Source organism: Melospiza melodia, unplaced genomic scaffold, assembly GCF_035770615.1.
Source record: "Melospiza melodia melodia isolate bMelMel2 unplaced genomic scaffold, bMelMel2.pri scaffold_138, whole genome shotgun sequence".
NCBI classification, from domain to species: Eukaryota; Metazoa; Chordata; class Aves; order Passeriformes; family Passerellidae; genus Melospiza; species Melospiza melodia.
The window spans coordinates 1-20,131 of NW_026948509.1; the positions used below are offsets into that span (position 1 = coordinate 1).

At 63.5% G+C, this 20,131-nt stretch overlaps 1 protein-coding gene across 1 annotated transcript in view; it reads left to right on the top strand.

The window, feature by feature from the left end:
- Positions 1–1,544: 1,544 nt before the first annotated feature.
- The window catches only part of LOC134433127 (chromodomain-helicase-DNA-binding protein 3-like), a gene marked incomplete at its 5' end in the record, with an annotated part of 28,882 nt that continues 10,295 nt past the window's right edge, over positions 1,545–20,131 (top strand). The window contains 21 exon segments of the mRNA XM_063182009.1: positions 1,545–1,636; positions 1,639–1,675; positions 2,485–2,584; positions 3,768–3,927; positions 3,930–3,958; positions 4,776–4,805; positions 5,024–5,194; positions 6,825–6,962; positions 7,928–8,049; positions 8,886–9,059; positions 9,161–9,302; positions 10,470–10,601; positions 11,366–11,483; positions 12,147–12,271; positions 13,255–13,486; positions 14,298–14,464; positions 15,023–15,200; positions 15,935–16,000; positions 16,704–16,798; positions 17,517–17,650; positions 19,728–19,872. Of these exon segments, the coding sequence (XP_063038079.1) occupies positions 1,545–1,636; positions 1,639–1,675; positions 2,485–2,584; positions 3,768–3,927; positions 3,930–3,958; positions 4,776–4,805; positions 5,024–5,194; positions 6,825–6,962; positions 7,928–8,049; positions 8,886–9,059; positions 9,161–9,302; positions 10,470–10,601; positions 11,366–11,483; positions 12,147–12,271; positions 13,255–13,486; positions 14,298–14,464; positions 15,023–15,200; positions 15,935–16,000; positions 16,704–16,798; positions 17,517–17,650; positions 19,728–19,872 (2,587 nt within the window).

A 20,131-nucleotide genomic window follows, 5' to 3' on the forward strand; every position in this document is an offset into this window, starting at 1 on the left:
TGCACCCCAAAATCCCCAGGGTACAGCAGGGTGGCTGAGGGGAGTGGCCAAGGGGGGGTTTGGGGACATTGGTGGCACCCATGGGGACATTCCAGGTACCCCTGGGCCCCCAAGGGCACCCCCAGCACCCACTGGGATGGTCGGGCACTGTCCCCAGGTGTCACCAGGCCGTGTCCCCAGGTGTCCCCTCCATGTGTCCCTGTCCCCAGGTGACCCCCTGTCCCCTCCTTGTGTCCCCAAGTCCTCTCCGTGTCCTCACGTGACCCGTGTCCTGTCCGTGTGTCCCTGTCCCCAGGTGACCCCGTGTCACCTCCATGTGTCCCCATGTCCTCTCCATGTCCTCACATGACCCCGTGTCACCTCCATGTGTCCCCAGTCCCCAAGTGGCCTCATTTTCATTCCGTGTCCCCAGCTGTCCCCCGGTGACCCCATGTCCTGTCCACGTGTCCCCTCTGTGTCCCCACGTGTCCCCAGGTGACCCCAGTGTCCCTGCTGACCCCTGGTGGCGCTTGTGTCCCTTTCAGTCCCCTGCTGTCACCCACACCCTGGTGGCAGTGACACTCCCTGGTGGCAGTGACACTCCCTGGTGGCAGTGACACTCCCTGCCGTGTCCCTCGGTGCTGCTGGCTGTCCCAGTGTCCCCAGGGGTGCCCAGTGTCACCCATGGGTGCCCTGTTCCCCTAGGGGCACTCAGTTGTCCCTGTGTCCCCAGGGGTGCCCAGTGTCACCCATGGGTGCCCCGTGCCCTTGGGGACACTCAGTTGTCCCCGTGGGTGTCCCCTGGGTGCCCATTGTCCCCCTGTTGTCCCCCATTGCCCTTGGGTGCCCTGGCTGTCCTGCTCTGTCCCCACTGTCCCTGCTGTCCCCACGGTGTCCCCATGCCCCGGGTGACACGGTGTCCCTGGCTGTCCCTGTGTTGTCCCCGGTGTCCCCGAGCCCTGGGTGACGTGGTGCCCTGGTTGTCCCTGCTCTGTCCCTGGCTGTCCCCGTGTTGTCCCCTCTGTCCCCGTGCCGCGGGTGACGCGGTGCCCCTGGCTGTCCCTGGCTGTCCCTGGCTGTCCCAGCTGTCCCCTCTGTCCCCGTGCCCTGGGTGACGCGGTGTCCCCAGCTGTCCCCTGGTGTCCCCGTGTTGTCCCCGTGCCGCGGGTGACGCGGTGTCCCGGCTGTCCCCCCGGTGTCCCCGGTGTCCCCGTGCCACGGGTGACGCGGTGCCCCTGGCTGTCCCTGGCTGTCCCCGGCTGTCCCCCCGGTGTCCCCATGCCCTGGGTGACGCGGTGCCCCTGGCTGTCCCCCGGTGTCCCCGGTGTCCCCGTGCCGCGGGTGACGCGGTGCCCCTGGCTGTCCCTGGCTGTCCCTGGCTGTCCCCGTGCCGCGGGTGACGCGGTGTCCCGGCTGTCCCCCCGGTGTCCCCGTGCCGCGGGTGACGTGGTGCCCCTGGCTGTCCCTGGCTGTCTCCCCGGTGTCCCCATGCCTGGGTGACGCGGTGTCCCCGGCTGTCCCCCCGGTGTCCCCGTGCCGCGGGTGACGCGGTGCCCGTGGCGCAGCGTGGACCGCAAGGGGCAGTACCACTACCTGGTGAAGTGGCGGGACCTGCCCTACGACCAGGCCACCTGGGAGGAGGACGAGATGCCCATCCCGACTACGACCTGCACAAGCTGGCGTACTGGAAACACCGGTGAGGGACACTGGGACACTGGGGGACACTGGGGACATTGGGGGCACAGGGGTGTGCCTACTGGAAACACTGGTGAGAGGACACTGGGGACACTGGGGACACTGCAGGGACATCGGGGTTACAGGGGTGTGCCTGCTGGAAACACCGGTGAGGGACCCTGGGGACACTGGGGGGACACTGGGGACATTGGGGGACACTGAGGGGACACTGGGGACATTGGGGGTACAGGGGTGTGCCTACTGGAAACACCGGTGAGGGGACACTGGGACATTGGGGACACTGCAGGGACATTGGGGACATTGGGGACATTGGGGTTACAGGGGTGTGCCTACTGGAAACACCAGTGAGGGACACTGGGGACACTGGGGGGACACTGAGGGGACACTGGGGACATTGGGGGGACAGGGGTGTGCCTACTGGAAACACCAGTGAGGGACACTGGGGACATTGGGGACACTGGGGGACACTGAGGGGACACTGGGGACATCGGGGTTACAGGGATGTGCCTGCTGGAAACACTGGTGAGGGACACTGGGGACATTGGGGACACTGAGGGGACACTGGGGACATCGGGGTTACAGGGATGTGCCTGCTGGAAACACTGGTGAGGGACACCGGGGACACTGGGGCGACACTGGGGCGACACTGGGGACATTGGGGAGATTGGGGGTACAGGGATGTGCCTGCTGGAAACACTGGTGAGGGGACACTGGGGACACTGGAGGGACACTGGGTTGCAGGGTGTCCCCTGATGTCCCCCGGTGTCCCCTGGTGTCCCCCGGTGTCCCCAATGTCCCCGGTGTCCCCAGGGAGGTGTTCATGGGCGAGGACCCGGCCCAGCCGCGCCGTTACAAGAAGAAGAAGAAGGAGACGCCGGGGGAGGGACCCCCCGACTCGCCCACCAACGACGTGAGTCACCCCAAAAACTGGGCATCCCAAAAACTGGGCATCCCAAAATTGGGCACCCCAAAAACTGGGCATCCCAAAAACTGAGCATCCCCAAAAACTGGGGATCCCAAAGACTGAGCACCCCAAAACTGGGGACCCAAAACTGGGCACCCCAAAAACTGGGGACACCCAAACCTGGGCACCCCAAAATTAGGCACCCCAAAACTGGTCACCCGAAACCCGGGCACCCCAAAAACTGGGGACACCAAAAACTGGGGATCCCAAAAACTGGGCATCCTAAACCTGGGGACCCCAAAAACTGGGCGAGCCTTTGGGGACATTCCCGAACACCTTAATCCCCCCAAACCCAGTTCCTGTGACACACCTGAGCCCTGTGACACCTCCAGCTCTGTGGGGATTTTTGGGGTGCCCTGAGTCTCCCCCAAACCCAGTTCCCCTGATCCCTGTGACCCCTGCATCCCTGTTTGGGCTGTCTGTGGTGGCGTGTCCCCCCGGTGACAGCCGTGTCCCCCAAACCCAGTCCCTGTGACCCCTCCATCCCTGTTTGGGGTGTCTGTGGTGGCGTGTCCCCCCGGTGACAGCTGTGTCCCCCCAAACCCAGTCACCCTGATCCCTGTGACCCCTGCATCCCTGTTTGGGTGTCTGTGGTGGCGTGTCCCCCCGGTGACAGCCGTGTCCCCCCAAACCCAGTCCCTCAGTCCCTGTGACCCCTCCATCCCCATGTTGGGGTGTCTGTGGTGGCGTGTCCCCCCGGTGACAGCCGTGTCCCCCCAAACCCAGCCCCTGTGACACCTCCATCCCCATGTTGGGGTGTCTGTGGTGGCGTGTCCCCCCGGTGACAGCCGTGTCCCCCCAAACCCCGTCCCTGTGACCCCTCCATCCCTGTTTGGGGTGTCTGTGGTGGCGTGTCCCCCCGGTGACAGCCGTGTCCCCCCAAACCCAGCCCCTGTGACACCTCCATCCCCATGTTTGGGGTGTCTGTGGTGGCGTGTCCCCCCGGTGACAGCCGTGTCCCCCCAAACCCAGCCCCTGTGACACCTCCATCCCTGTTTGGGGTGTCTGTGGTGGCGTGTCCCCCCGGTGACAGCCGTGTCCCCCCAAACCCAGCCCCTGTGACCCCTCCATCCTCATGTTGGGGTGTCTGTGGTGGCGTGTCCCCCCGGTGACAGCCGTGTCCCCGCAGCCCACGGTGAAGTACGAGACGCAGCCGCGCTTCATCACGGCCACGGGCGGCACGCTGCACCTGTACCAGCTGGAGGGGCTCAACTGGCTGCGCTTCTCGTGGGCGCAGAGCACCGACACCATCCTGGCCGACGAGATGGGGCTGGGCAAGACCATCCAGACATCGTCTTCCTCTACTCGCTCTACAAGGAGGTGAGGGCACCTGCGGGGCACCTGTGAGGGCACCTGTGTGCGGCTGGGGGCACCCACGTGGGGCTGGGGGCACCTGCCTGGTCACTAAGGTCATCCAGGTGGGCCTGGAGGCACTTCTGAGGGCACCTGTGTGGGGCTGGGGCACCCACATGGTCACTGGGGTCATCCACATGGGCCTGGGGTCACTCTCATGGGCCTGGGGTCACTCACGTGGGCCTGGGGGCACCTGTGGCCCCTTCTGAAGTCCCTCAGGGCCTGTCCCCGTGGTGTGACACAGTGTCCCCAGGGCTGTCCCCTGTCCCCATGGTGTGACACAGTGTCCCCAGGCTGTCCCCATGGTGTGACACAGTGTCCCCAGGCTGTCCCCATGTCCCCTGTCCCCATGGTGTGACACAGTGTCCCCAGGGTGTCCCCATGGTGTGACACAGTGTCCCAGGCTGTCCCCGTGGTGTGACACAGTGTCCCCAGGCTGTCCCCATGTCCCCTGTCCCCATGGTGTGACACAGTGTCCCCAGGGTGTCCCCATGGTGTGACACAGTGTCCCCAGGCTGTCCCCATGTCCCCTGTCCCCATGGTGTGACACAGTGTCCCCAGGCTGTCCCCGTGGTGTGACACAGTGTCCCCAGGCTGTCCCCATGTCCCCTGTCCCCATGGTGTGACACAGTGTCCCCAGGGTGTCCCCATGGTGTGACACAGTGTCCCCAGGCTGTCCCCGTGGTGTGACACAGTGTCCCCAGGCTGTCCCCATGTCCCCTGTCCCCGTGGTGTGACACAGTGTCCCCAGGCTGTCCCCGTGGTGTGACACAGTGTCCCCCAGGGCCACACCAAGGGCCCGTTCCTCGTCAGTGCCCGTGTGTCCCCCTGTCCCCATGGTGTGACACAGTGTCCCCAGACTGTCCCCATGGTGTGACACAGCGTCCCCAGGGCTGTCCCCATGGTGTGACACAGTGTCCCCAGGCTGTCCCATGTCCCCTGTCCCCATGGTGTGACACAGTGTCCCCAGGCTGTCCCCGTGGTGTGACACAGTGTCCCCCAGGGCCACACCAAGGGCCCGTTCCTCGTCAGTGCCCGCTCTCCACCATCATCAACTGGGAGCGCGAGTTCCAGATGTGGGCCCCGGCGTTCTACGTCGTCACCTACACGGGGGACAAGGACAGCCGGGCCATCATCCGCGAGAACGAGTTCTCCTTCGACGACAACGCCATGAAGGGCGGCAAGAAGGCCTTCAAGATGAAGGTGGGGCACCGGGGACACCGGGGTGGCACCTGGGGTGGCACTGGGGGACACTGGGGTGGTATATGGACACTTCAAGATGAAGGTGGGGCATGGGGACACCTGGACAGCTGGGGGTGGCACCTGGACAGCTGGGGGTGGCACTTGGGAGGACAGTGGGGTGGTACATGGACACTTCAAGATGAAGGTGGGACACCGGGGACACCAGGGTGGCACCTGGACTGATGGGAGTGGCACCTGGGGGACAATGGGGTGGTACATGGACACTTCAAGATGAAGGTGGGGCCCGGGGACACCGGGGGTGGCACCTGGGGTGGCACATGGACAGCTGGGGGACAGCAAGGTGGCACTTGGACAGATGGGGGTGGCACCTGGACACATGGGGGTGGCACCTGGAGTGGCACCTGGACAGTTGGGGTGGCGTCTGGACAGATGGGGGTGGCACATGGACAGCTGGGGAACATCTGGGGTGGCATCTGGACAGATGGGGGTGGCACCTGGGGGACAGTGGGGTGATACAGGGACACTTGGAGGTGGCACCTGGGGACAGTGGGGTGGTACATGGACACTTCAAGATGAAGGTGGGGCACGGGGACAGCTGGACAGCTGCAGGTGGCCCCTGGGGTGGCATCTGGACAGGTGGAGGACAGCAGGGTGGTGCCTGGCCAGATAGGGGTGGCACATGGACATCTGGAGGTGGCATCTAGACAGCTGGGGGACACCTGGGGGTGGCATATGGACCCACTGGGGGTGGCACCTGGACAGCTGGGGACAGTGGGGTGGCACCTGGACACTTTGGGTCATTTGGGGTTCTGGTGGGGTTTTTCCACGTTTTGGGTCCCCTATGGGGCTGTGCCCCGTTTTGGGGTTCTGGGTGGGGTTTTGGGGTTTCTGGGTGGGGTTTGGAGGTTTCTGAGTGTGCTGTTTCCATGTTTTGGGGCTCTAGGTGATGTTTGGGGGTTTCTGGTGTGCTGTTTCCATGTTTTGGGGCTCTGGGTGGTGTTTTTCCATGCTTTGGGTCCGCTATGGGACTTGCCTGTTTTGTTGTTCTGGGTGATGTTTTGGGGTTCAGGGTGTGCTGTTTCCACATTTTGGGGTTCTGGGTGATGTTTTGGGGCATTCTGGGTGTGCTGTTTCCATGTTCTGGGGCTCTGGGTGATGTTTGGGGGTTTCTGGGTGTGCTGTTTCCATGTTTTGGGGTTCTGGGTGATGTTTGGGGGTTTCTGGGTGTGCTGTTTCCACGTTCTGGGGTTCTAGGTGGGGTTTGGGGGTTTCTGGGTGTGCTGTTTCCACGTTCTGGGGTTCTGGGTGGGGTTTGGGGGTTTCTGGGTGTGCTGTTTCCATGTTTCAGGGTTCTGGGTGATGTTTTGGGCATTCTGGGTGTGCTGTTTCCACGTTTTGGGTTCTGGGTGGGGTTTGGGGGTTCTGGGTGTGCTGTTTCCACGTTTTGGGGTTCTGGGTGATGTTTGGAGGTTTCTGGGTGTGCTGTTTCCACGTTCTGGGGTTCTGGGTGGGGTTTTGGGGTTTCTGGGTGTGCTGTTTCCACGTTCTGGGGTTCTGGGTGTGCTGTTCCCCTGTTTTGGGGTGCCGGGGGTGTTTTGGGCTCCCGCTGACCCCGTGGCCGTGCCCGCAGCGCGAGGCCCAGGTGAAGTTCCACGTTCTGCTCACGTCCTACGAGCTGATCACCATCGACCAGGCGGCGCTGGGCTCCATCCGCTGGGCCTGCCTGGTGGTGGACGAGGCCCACCGGCTCAAGAACAACCAGTCCAAGGTGGGGGGCACCCCAAAAACCGGGCACGGGGCTGGGGGCACCCCAAAAACCGGGCGTGGGGCTGGGGGCACCCAAAAACTGGGTATGGGGCTGGGGGATTGTTGGGTACCTGCCTGGTGGTGGACGAGGATCACCACCTCAAAAATAACCAGTCCAAGGTGGGGGGCACCCCAAAAACCGGGCATGGCTGTGGGGGGCACCCCAAAACCTGGGTGTGGGGCTGGGGGCACCCCAAAACCTGGGGATGGGGCTGAGGGCACCCAAAAACCAGGGATCCCTGATTTCAGGGTCCTTGAGGGTGCCCAGGTGGATGTCAGGGTGTCTCAGGTGGATCTGGGGGTGCCTTGGTGTGTTTTGGGGTGCCCCAGGTGTATTTTGGGGTGCCCCAGGTGTATTTTGGGGTGTCTGAGCCGTGTCCCCGCAATTCTTCCGGGGGATCAGGGGATGCCCAGGTGTATCTGGGAGTACCCAGGCAGGTTTTGGGGTGCCCAGGTGTTTTTGGGGTGTCTGACGGGGTGCCCAGGTATATTTTGGGGTATCCCAGGTTTATTTTGGGGTGTCTGAGCCGTGTCCCCGCAGTTTTTCCGGGGGATCAGGGGTGCCCAGGTGTATCTGGGGGTGCCCCAGGTGTATTTTGGCGTGCCCAGGTGTATTTTGGGTGTCTGAGCCGTGTCCCCGCAGTTTTTCCGGGGGATCAGGGGTGCCCAGGTGTGTTTCAGGGTGCCCCAGGTGTCTCTGGGGGTGCCCAGGTGTATTTTGGGGTGTCTGAGCCGTGTCCCCGCAGTTTTTCCGGGGAATCAGGGGTGCCCAGGTGTCTCTGGGGGTGCCCAGGTGTATTTTGGGGTACCCAGGTGTATTTTGGGGTGCCCAGGTGTATCTGGGGGTGCCAGGTTTATTTTGGGGTGCCCAGGTGTATCTGGGGGTGCCCGGGTGTATTTTGGGGTGTCTGAGCCGTGTCCCCGCAGTTTTTCCGGGTGCTGAACGGGTACAAGATCGAGCACAAGCTGCTGCTGACGGGGACCCCGCTGCAGAACAACCTGGAGGAGCTGTTCCACCTGCTCAACTTCCTGACCCCCGAGAGGTTCAAGTGAGTCACTGTCACCTGTGTGTCACCTGTGTCACCTCCTGTGTCCCCTCCATGTCCCCCCATGTCCCCATGTCCCCACACTGACCCTGTCCCCGTGTCCCCCGTGTCCCAGTAACCTGGAGGGGTTCCTGTGTCCCCCCATGTCCCCACACTGACCCTGTCCCCGTGTCCCCAGTAACCTGGAGGGGTTCCTGTGTCCCCTCCATACCATCTCTCCATGTCCCCATGTCCCCACACTGACCCTGTCCCCATGTCCCCCATGTCCCCAGTAACCTGGAGGAGTTTGCTGACATCTCCAAGGAGGACCAGATCAGTGTTCCTGTGTCCCTCCATGTCCCCTCCATGTCCCCACACTGACCCTGTCCCCGTGTCCCCAGTAACCTGGAGGGGTTCCTGTGTCCCTCCATGTCCCCTCCATGTCCCCACACTGACCCTGTCCCTGTGTCCCCAGTAACCTGGAGGGGTTCCTGTGTCCCTCCATGTCCCCATGTCCCCACACTGACCCTGTCCCCGTGTCCCCCGTGTCCCCAGTAACCTGGAGGGGTTCCTGTGTCCCCTCCATGTCCCCATGTCCCCACACTGACCCTGTCCCCGTGTCCCCAGTAACCTGGAGGGGTTCCTGTGTCCCTCCATGTCCCCTCCATGTCCCCACGCTGACCCTGTCCCCGTGTCCCAGTAACCTGGAGGGGTTCCTGTGTCCCTCCATGTCCCCATGTCCCCACACTGACCCTGTCCCCATGTCCCCCATGTCCCCAGTAACCTGGAGGGGTTCCTGTGTCCCTCCATGTCCCCATGTCCCCACACTGACCCTGTCCCCGTGTCCCCCGTGTCCCCAGTAACCTGGAGGGGTTCCTGGAGGAGTTTGCCGACATCTCCAAGGAGGACCAGATCAAGAAGCTCCACGACCTGCTGGGCCCCCACATGCTGCGGCGCCTCAAGGCCGACGTCTTCAAGAACATGCCGGCCAAGACGGAGCTGATCGTGCGCGTGGAGCTCAGCCCCATGCAGAAGTGAGCCCCCGCTGTCCCCCGCCCCGGGCGCCGTCCCCCCCGGCCCTGCCAGTGCCACCGCGGTGTCCCCAGAGCGGCCGGTGGCACCGCTGTCCCCGCAGGAAGTACTACAAGTACATCCTGACGAGGAACTTCGAGGCGCTCAACTCGCGCGGCGGCGGCAACCAGGTGTCGCTGCTCAACATCATGATGGACCTCAAGAAGTGCTGCAACCACCCCTACCTGTTCCCCGTGGCCGCCATGGTGGGCGCTTGGGGACAGCGGGACACGGGGGGACACCGGGGGGTGTGGGGGGACGTGGGGACAGCGGGGACACGTGGGGACAGCGGGGACACGTGGGGACACGGGGACAGCCGGAGACATGGAAGGACACGGGGGCACCAGGGACACCAAGGGGGGTGTGGGGGGACACAGGGGCACCAGGGACATGGGGACAGCTGGGGGTGTGGGGGGATATGGGACACCAAGGGGGGTGTGGGGGGACACGGGGGCACCAGGGGCACCAGGGACATGGGGACAGCTGGGGGTGTGGGGGGATATGGGGACACCAAGGACATGGGGACAATGGGGACACGGGGGGGACACCGGGGGTTGTGGGGGGACATGGGGACGGCTAGGGGGTGTGTGGGGATGTGGGGACACCCAGGGGTGTGGAGGGACATGGGGACACCGAGGACATGGGGACACGGAGGGGGTGTGAGGGGACACTGGGGACACCAGGGACACTGGGGACCTGGGGACACGGGCACAGCAGGGACACAGGGACGGCCAGAGGTGTGGGGGGACATGGGGACATCAGGGACATGGGGACAGCCAGGGGCCATGGGGGACATGGGGACAGGGAGGGGTTAAAAGGATGTGGGACATGGGGACATGGAGGGACATGGAGGGGACATGGAGGGACAGGGAGGGGACATGGGGACAGGGAGGGGACACAGGGATGTGGGACATGGAGGGACATGGAGGGGACATGGGGACAGGGAGGGGACACAGGGATGTGGGACATGGGGACATGGAGGGACATGGAGGGGACATGGGGACAGGGAGGGGACACAGGGATGTAGGCTGGTGAACTTGGGGACACGGAGGGATGTGGGGACAAGAAGGGGTTGGAGTGACATGGCAAGGACAGAGGGACATGGGTGGAGGAGCGTGGAGGGACATGGAGATCGTGGGGGGACACCTGTCCCCGTGGGTGATGTCCCTATGGTGGTGTCCCCTGTGGGTGACCTGTCAGTGTCCCCATGGGTGACCTGGCGATGTCCCTGTGGGTGATGTTCCATGGGTGATGTCCCCGTGGGTGACCTGGCGATGTCCCCATGGTGATGTCCCCGTGGGTGACCTGGCGATGTCCCTGTGGGTGACCTGGCGGTGTCCCCATGGGTGACCTGGCGGTGTCCCTGTCCCCAGGAGTCCCCGAAGCTGCCGAGCGGCGCCTACGAGGGCGGGGCGCTGATCAAGGCCTCGGGGAAGCTGCTGCTGCTGCAGAAGATGCTGCGCAAGCTGAAGGAGCAGAACCACCGCGTGCTCATCTTCTCACAGGTGGGACCCCAAACCACCCCAAAATGTCCCTAAATATCCCTGAAATACCCCAAACCCACCCCAGAACCACCGCGTGCTCATCTTCTCACAGGTGGGACCCCAAACCACCCCAAAATGTCCCTAAATATCCCTAAAACCACCCAAAATCCCCCCAGAACCACCGCGTGCTCATCTTCTCACATCTGGGACCCCAAAACTCCCCAAAACTACCCCAAAATATCCCTGAAATACCCCAAACCCACCCCCAGAACCACCGCGTGCTCATCTTCTCACAGCTGGGACCCCAAAATACCCCAAATCCACCCCAGTCTGCCCAGTATGGGCTCTCCCAGTGTGCCCAGTACAGGCTCCCCAGTCCCTCCCAGTGGCTCCCAGTGTGCCCAGTACAGGCTCCCCAGTCCCTCCCAGTCCCTCCCAGTGTGCCCAGTACAGGCTCCCCAGTCCCTCCCAGTCCCTCCCAGTCCCTCCCAGTGTGCCCAGTACAGGCTCCCCAGTCCCTCCCAGTCTCTCCCAGTCCCTCCCAGTGGCTCCCAGTGTGCCCAGTACAGGCTCCCCAGTCCCTCCCAGTCCCTCCCAGTCCCTCCCAGTGTGCCCAGTACAGGCTCCCCAGTCCCTCCCAGTCCCTCCCAGTGGCTCCCAGTGTGCCCAGTACAGGCTCCCCAGTCCCTCCCAGTGGCTCCCCAGTCCCTCCCAGTGTGCCCAGTACAGGCTCCCCAGTCCCTCCCAGTGGCTCCAGTGGCTCCCAGTCTGACCAGTGCTCACAGATGACCAAGATGCTGGACCTGCTGGAGGATTTCCTGGACTACGAGGGCTACAAGTACGAGCGCATCGACGGCGGCATCACCGGGGCCCTGCGGCAGGAGGCCATCGACCGCTTCAACGGTACCGACGGGGACAGGGACGGGGACAGGGGACAATGACAGGGACAGGGTGACAGCAATGGGGATAGGGATGGGGACATGGGACAATGACAGGGGACACGGGGACAGGGGGACAGGGACAGGGACAGGTGACATGGACAGGGATGGGACAGGGGATGGAGCGGGGCCCTGCGGCAGGAGGCCATCGACCGCTTCAACGGTAGCGACGGGGACAGGGACAGGGGACAGGGGACAATGACAGGGACAGGATGGGGACAGGGAACAGGAGACAGGGACAGGGGACACGGGATGGGGACAGGGGACAGGGATGGCAACAGGGGACAATGACAGGCACAGGGGACAGGAATAGGGAGAGGGGACAGGGGACAGGGACAGGAGACAATGACAGTGACGGGGACAGGAAATGGGACAGAGGATGGGGACAGTGACAGGGAGTTCAGGTGTTTTTGGGGTGAATTCGGGGCGGTTTGGGTCCGTCACTAACGCTGGGGGGCAGCGCTGAGGGGGTGTTTTTGGGGTGGTTTTGGGGTGAATTTGGGGTGTTTTGGGTCCGTCACTGACGCCGGGGGGGCAGCGCCGGGGGCGCAGCAGTGAGGGTGGTTTTGGGGTGGTTTTGGGGTGAATTCGGGGTGGTTTGGGTCCGTCACTGACGCCGGGGGGGCAGCGCCGGGGGCGCAGCAGTTCTGTTTCCTGCTGTCGACGCGGGCCGGGGGCCTCGGCATCAACCTGGCGACGGCCGACACGGTGGTGATCTTCGACTCGGACTGGAACCCCCACAACGACATCCAGGTGGGCACCTGGGCACTGGCACCTGTGCAATGCCATCCCCGGAACCGGGCACCTGGGCATTGTCACCTGGCCAGTGCCATCCCCAGAACCGGGCACCTGGGCATTGTCACCTGGCCGGTGTCACACACCTGGGCACTGGCACCTGCTCAGCCATGTCACCTGGCCAGTGTCACCCTCCCTAGGTCCCTGTGTCCCCTTTTTTCCAAGTCCCTGAGGTGTCCCCATGATGTCCCCATGATGTCCTTGACCTGTCCCCATGATGTCCCTGTCCCTGCCGGCCTAGAGCCGGGCTCACCGCATTGGTCAGGATGTCCCCTTGTGTCCCTGGTGTGTCCCCATCCCATCTGACCTGTCCCCTGTGTCTCTGGTGTGTCCCCATGCTGTCCCCATGCTGTCCCTGACCTGTCCCCTCTCTCTCAGGTGTTCAGCTGTGCCCATCACATTGGCCATGGTGTGTCCCTGTACTATCTGTCATGCCCCTGGTGTGTCCCCACCATGTCCCCACCATGTCCCCTCCCTCTCAGGTGTTCAGCCGCGCCCACCGCATCGGCCATGGTGTGTCCCCTCATGTCCCCACGCTGTCCCCACACTGTCCCCACCATGTCCCCACCACGTCCCCTCCCTCTCAGGCGTTCAGCCGCGCCCACCGCATTGGCCAGGGTGTGTCCCCATCCCATCTGTCATGCCCCTGGTGTGTCCCCACGCTGTCCCCACGCTGTCCCCTCCCTTTCAGGCGTTCAGCCGCACCCACCGCATCGGCCATGGTGTGTCCCCATACTATCTGTCATGCCCCTGGTGTGTGCTGGCCTGTCCCCTCATGTCCCTGGCCTGTCCCCACCATGTCCCCACCACGTCCCCTCCCTTTCAGGCGTTCAGCTGCGCCCACCGCATTGGCCAGGGTGTGTCCCCATCCCATCTGTCATGTCCCTGGCCTGTCCCCACGCTGTCCCCACCATGTCCCCACCACGTCCCCTCCCTTTCAGGCGTTCAGCCGCGCCCACCGCATCGGCCAGGCCAACAAGGTGATGATTTACCGCTTCGTGACGCGGGCCTCGGTGGAGGAGCGGATCACGCAGGTGGCCAAGCGCAAGATGATGCTGACGCACCTGGTGGTGCGCCCGGGGCTGGGCTCCAAGGCCGGCTCCATGTCCAAGCAGGAGCTCGACGACATCCTCAAGTTCGGCACCGAGGAGCTCTTCAAGGACGAGAACGAGGGTGGGCATGGCGTGGGGTGGGGTGGGATCCATGGGGTGGGGTGGGATCCGTGGGGTGGGATCCGTGGGGTGGGATCCATGGGGTGGGGTGGGATCCATGGGGTGGGGTGGGATCCGTGGGGTGGGATCCATAGGGTGGGATGGAGAAAAACCTCTGGGATGGGTGAGGAACATCTGGGATGGGGTGGGATCCATGGAATGGGACCCATGGAATGGGACCCATGGGATGGGATGGGGTGGGATCCATGGGGTGGGGTGGAGAAAAACCTCTGGGATGGGTGAGGAACATCTGGGATGGGGTGGGACCCATGGAATGGGACCCATGGGATGGGATGGGGTGGGATCCATGGGGTGGGATGGAGAAAAACCTCTGGGATGGGTGAGGAACACCTGGGACGGGATGGGATCCATGGGGTGGGATGGGATGGGTCATGCTGGGCTGGACTAGGTCATATTGGGTTGTGTTGGGTTGGACTGGGCCCTGCTGGGCTGGACTGGGCTCTGTTGGGTTGGACTGGGTTATGTTGGACCATGTTGGGCTGGACTGGGCCGTGTTGGGTTGGACTGGGCCATGCTGGGCTGGACTGGGCCATGTTGGGCCATGTTGGGGTGTGACAAAACTGTCCCATCACCTTGGGATGTGACAAAGCCCTGCTGGGCCATGTTGGGATGTGACACAGCCATGTTGGGCCATGTTGGGATGTGACAAAAACCGTGTCACATCACCTTGGAGCGCATCCGGCCGTGTCCCAGCACACGTGGCCGTGTCCAGCCGTGTCCCAGCACGTGTGACACGGCGTGGCCACACGCAGGGGACAACAAGGAGGAGGACAGCAGCGTCATCCACTACGACAACGAGGCCATCGCGCGGCTGCTGGACCGCAACCAGGACGCCACCGACGACGCCGACGTGCAGAACATGAACGAGTACCTGAGCTCCTTCAAGGTGGCCCAGTACGTCGTCAGGGAGGAGGACAAGGTGTGCTGGGGACACTGGGGACACTGGGATGGGGACAGTGGGGACACTGGGACGGGGACAATGAGATGGGGACAATGGGATGGGAAAAATGGGATTGGGGACAATTGGACAGGGACAATGGGGATACATAGGCACATGGGCAGGGCGAGGATGCATGAGCACCTGAGCTCCTTCAAGGTGGCCCAGTACGTCGTCAGGGAGGAGGACAAGGTGTGCTGGGGACACTGGGGACATGAGGGGACAGTGGGATGGAGACAATGGGACAAGGACAGTGGGATGGGGACAGTAGGATTGGGGATAGTGGGATGGGGACAATGGGATAATGGAGTTGGGGACAATGGAGATGATAGAGATGGTGATGGTGATGGAGATGGTGGAGATGACTGAGATGATGATGATGAAGATGATGGAGATGATGATGATTATGATGCTGGAGACACCAAGGACAGGGACAGCAGTGCTGGGCACACTGTCCCCAGCGCTGACCAACAGGGCACTGACCCCTGGGTGACCCCGGGTGACCCCGGGTGACCCCGAGTGACCCCGCGTGTCCGGCAGATCGAGGAGATCGAGCGGGAGATCATCAAGCAGGAGGAGAACGTGGACCCCGACTACTGGGAGAAGCTGCTGAGGCACCACTACGAGCAGCAGCAGGAGGACCTGGCCCGCAACCTGGGCAAGGGCAAGCGCGTGCGCAAGCAGGTCAACTACAACGACGCCGCCCAGGAGGACCAAGGTGGGCACTGGGATGGACTGGGAGGGACTGGGATGGCACTGGGATGGACTGGGATACACTGGGATGGCACTGGGATACACTGGGATGGCACTGGGAGGGACTGGGATGGCACTGGGATGGAACCTGGGCAAGGGCAAGCGCGTGCGCAAGCAGGGCAACTACGACGACGCTGCCCAGGAGGACCAAGGTGGGCACTGGATGGACTGGGATATACTGGGATGGGATTGGGAGGGACTGGGATACACTGGGATGGCACTGGGATGGACTGGGATACACTGGGATGGCACTGGGAGGGACTGGGAGGCACTGGGATGGAACCTGGGCAAGGGCAAGGGCATGCACAAGCAGGGCAACTACGACGAAGCTGCCCAGGAGGACCAAGGTGGGCACTGGGATGGACTGGGATATACTGGGATGGGATTGGGAGGGACTGGGATACACTGGGATGGCACTGGGATGGACTGGGATACACTGGGATGGCACTGGGAGGGACTGGGAGGCACTGGGATGGAACCTGGGCAAGGGCAAGCACGTGCGCAAGCAGGGCAACTGCAACGACGCTGCCCAGGAGGACCAAGGTGGGCACTGGGATGGACTGGGATATACTGGGATGGGATTGGGAGGGACTGGGATACACTGGGATGGGATTGGGAGGGACTGGGACACACTGGGGTGGCACTGGGTGGCCCTGACACGTGCTGGGCTGTCACTGAGTGTCCCCCCCGTGTCCCCAGATAACCAGTCCGAGTACTCGGTGGGCTCCGAGGAGGAGGACGAGGACTTCGACGAGCGGCCCGAGGGTGAGGGACCCCGGGGTGGGGGGTCACAGTGTCCCCAAAGGGGTCAGGGTGTCACCAAGGTGGATCAGGGTGTCCCCAGGGGGGTCTGGGTGTCACCAGAGGGGAGGTTGGGTGGGCCAGAATGGCTCAGAGTGTCCCCAAGGGGGTCTGGGTGTCCCCAATGGGGATTGGGAGTCACCAAAGGGGTCAGGGTGTCCCCAAGAGGGGTCAAGGTGTCCCCAAGTGGGGTCAGGGTCCCCAAGGGGGGTCAGGGTGTCATTGGGGGGGTCAGAGTGTCCCAAGGAGGGGTCAGGGGGCCACTGGGGGCTCAGGGTGTCCCCAAGGGGCGTCAGGGTGCCATGGGGGGGGGTCAGGGTGTCCCCAAGGAAGGATTTGGGTGTCCCCAAGGGGGGTCAGGGTGCCATTGGGGGCTCAGGGTGTCCCCAAGGGGGGGTCAGGGTGCCACTGGGGGATCAGGGTGTCCCCAAGGAAGGATTTGGGTGTCCCCAAGGGGGGGTCAGGGTGCCACTGGGGGATCAGGGTGTCCCCAAGGAAGGATTTGGGTGTCCCCAAGGGGGGTTAGGGTGCCACTGGGGGATCAGGGTGTCCCCAAGGAAGGATTTGGGTGTCCCCAAGGGGGGTCAGGGTGCCATTGGGGGGCTCGGGGTGTCCCCAAGGGGGGTCAGGGTGCCATGGGGGGGTGCTGACCCCTCCCCTCCCCCAGGCCGGCGTCAGTCCAAGCGGCAGCTGCGGAACGAGAAGGACAAAAGGACAAACCCCTCCCCCCACTGCTGGCCCGCGTGGGCGGGCAACATCGAGGTGAGGGGACAGGGGGGACACCCCCGGGGACAGTGGGGACATCCAGGGGACACCCCCGGGGACAGTGGGGACATCCAGGGGACATCCTGGGGACACCCCCGGGGACAATGGGGACATCCAGGGGACATCCTGGGGCCACCTGGCTCACCTCCACGTGGGGCTCGGACACCTGAGTGACCCCTCAGCACCTGGGTCCCCAAATCAGAGGGTCAGGGGTCACCTGGAGCCAATGTCCCCAGTGTCCCCAAAGTCCCCAGTGTCCCCAAAGTCCCCAATGTCCCCAGTGTCCCCAAAGTCCCTAGTGTCCCCTCGATGTCCCCAATGCCCCCAGTGTCCCCAAAGTCCTTAGTGTCCCTCGATGCCCCCAATGTTCCCAATGTCCCTAGTGTCCCCTCGATGTCCCCAATGTCCCTAGTGTCCCCTCAATGTCCCCAGTGTCCCCTCAATGGCCCCAATGTCCCCATTGTCCCCGGTGTCCCCAAAGCTCCCGATGTCCCCGGTGTCCCCACTGTCCCCAAAGCTCCGGATGTCCCCAATGTCCCAAAATGTCCCCCCAGGTGCTGGGGTTCAACACGAGGCAGCGCAAGGCTTTCCTCAACGCCGTCATGCGCTGGGGGATGATGGCAGTGTCCCCTGTCACCCATGTCCCCAATGTCCCCATTGTCCCCACTGTCCCCAAAGCTCCCGGTGTCCCCAATGTCCCCTGTGTCCCCCCCAGGTGCTGGGGTTCAACACGAGGCAGCGCAAGGCTTTCCTCAACGCTGTCATGCGCTGGGGGATGCCGCCCCAGGACGCCTTCACGTCCCAGTGGCTCGTGAGGGACCTGCGGGGCAAAACCGAGAAGGAGTTCAAGTAGGTGACAACGGGGACACCTGGGGACACCGGGGAGGGGTGGTGGCACTGGGGAGGCCACGGGATCTGTGGGGACATGGTGGTGTCAAGGATGGGTGGTGGCATCAAGGATGGGTGGTGGCATCAGTGGCATTGGGGATAGGTGATGTCCCCAGTGTCCCCCAGTGCCCCCAATGTCTGCAATGTCCCCGATGTCCCCCAATGCCCCCATTAACCCCAATGTCCTCAACGTCCCCCAATGTCCCCCAATGTCCCTGTGCCCTCCATTGCCCTATGTCCCCAATGTCCCCAATGTCCCCCAATGTCCCCAATGTCCCCTGATGCCCTCCATTGTTCCCGTGTCCCCTGATGTCCCCATTGTCCCTCAATCCCCCAATGTCCCCCAATGCCCTCAATGTCTCCAATGTCCCCAGTGTCCCAATATCCCCAATGTCCCCTGATTTCCCCAATGTCCCCCATATCCCCTATGACCTCAATGTCCCTGATGTCCCCAAAGTCCCTGATGTTCTTGATGTCCCCAATGTCCCCACTGTCCCCACTGTCCCCAATGTCCCCAGTGTCCCCGTGCCACATGATGAGCCCTTACTCAGCCGAGCGCTGTCGCTGTCGGTGTTCCTGGGGCCCGGACGAGGCCGTGTCCCCCTCAGGCCGACACAAAGCCACCCCCGATGTCCCCGTGTCCCCTCGGGGGGCCGGGGCGTGGCCCAGGGGACGCCAGAGCGGTGGCAGGTCCCTGGTCCCCAGTGTGACCCCGGCACAGCCCCACGGGCGCCGTGACGAGGGGGACGGGCTGATGGCACGGGGACAGCGGGGACAGTGGGGACATTGGGGACACTGGGGACATTGGGGACATGGGGGACACTGGGGATATTGGGGACAGTGGGGACAATGGGGACAGTGGGGACAATGGGGACAATGGGGACATTGGGGGATTGGAGACACTGGGACACCGGGGACATCGGGGTCATTGGGGACATCAGTGACACGTGGGACACCGTGGACAGGATCTACGGGGACAAGGGACCAAGAGGATTAGGGCCTTTGGGGACAGGGACCTTGGGGACAAGATCTGTGGGGACAAGGGACAAAGACCCTGGGATGTGACCTATGGGGACAAGGGACCCTGGGGACAGAATCTGTGGGGACAGTGACCTTGGGGCAGGGCGTGCGGGTGGAGGGGACAGTGGCACAGGCGGTGGCACAAGTGGGTGGCACAAGCAGTGGCAGTGGCACAGGCAGGGGTGGTGGCACAGGCAGGGGTGGTGGCCTGGCGGTGGCCTTGAGTGCTGTCCCCAGGCCTACGTGTCCCTGTTCATTGTCCCTGTCCGTGCTGTCCCTGTTCATTGTCACTGTCCCTTGTCCCCAGGGCCTACGTGTCCCTGTCCATGCTGTTCCTGTCCCTGTCCATGCTGTCCCTGTTCATTGTCCCCATTGTCACTGTCCCCAGGGCCTACGTGTCCCTGTTCATGCTGTCCTTGTCCCCATTGTCACTGTCCCTTGTCCCCAGGGCCTACGTGTCCCTGTTCATTGTCCCCATTGTCACTGTCCCCAGGGCCTACGTGTCCCTGTTCATGCTCTCCTTGTCCCCATTGTCACTGTCCCTTGTCCCCAGGGCCTACGTGTCCCTGTTCATGCTGTCCCTGTCCCCACTGTCACTGTCCCCAGGGCCTACGTGTCCCTGTTCATGGTCCCCATTGTCCCCATTGTCACTGTCCCCAGGGCCTACGTGTCCCTGTTCATTGTCACTGTCCCCAGGGCCTACGTTGTCCCTGTTCATTGTCCCCATTGTCACTGTCCCTGTTCATTGTCCCCATTGTCCCTGTCCCCAGGGCCTACATGTCCCTGTCCATGCTGTCCCTGTCCCCGTTGTCACTGTCACTGTCCCAGGGCCTACGTGTCCCTGTTCATTGTCCCTGTCCCCAGGGCCTACGTGTCCCCTGTCCATGCTGTCCCTGTTCATTGTCCCTGTCCCCAGGGCCTACGTGTCCCTGTTCATTGTCCCTGTCCCCGTTGTCCCTGTCCCCAGGGCCTACGTGTCCCTGTCCATGCTGTCCCTGTTCATTGTCCCTGTCCCCAGGGCCTACGTGTCCCTGTTCATGCGCCACCTGTGCGAGCCGGGCGCCGACGGCTCCGAGACGTTCGCGGACGGCGTCCCCAGGGAGGGGCTGAGCCGGCAGCAGGTGCTGACCCGCATCGGAGTCATGTCCCTCGTCAAGAAAAAGGTACGGGGACACCTGGGGACACCTGGGACACCCCTGAGACAGCCAGGGACACCTGGGGACAGGCTGGGGACACACCTGGGGCACCCCTGGGGACACCTGGGGACAGGATGGGGACACACCTGGGGCACCCCTGGGGACAGCCAGAGTCAGCCCTGGGAACAGCCCTGGGATACCCAGGGATACCTGGGGACACACCTGGGACAGACAGGGACACCTGGGGACAGCCCTGGGGACAGCCAGGGACAGCCAGGGACAGCCA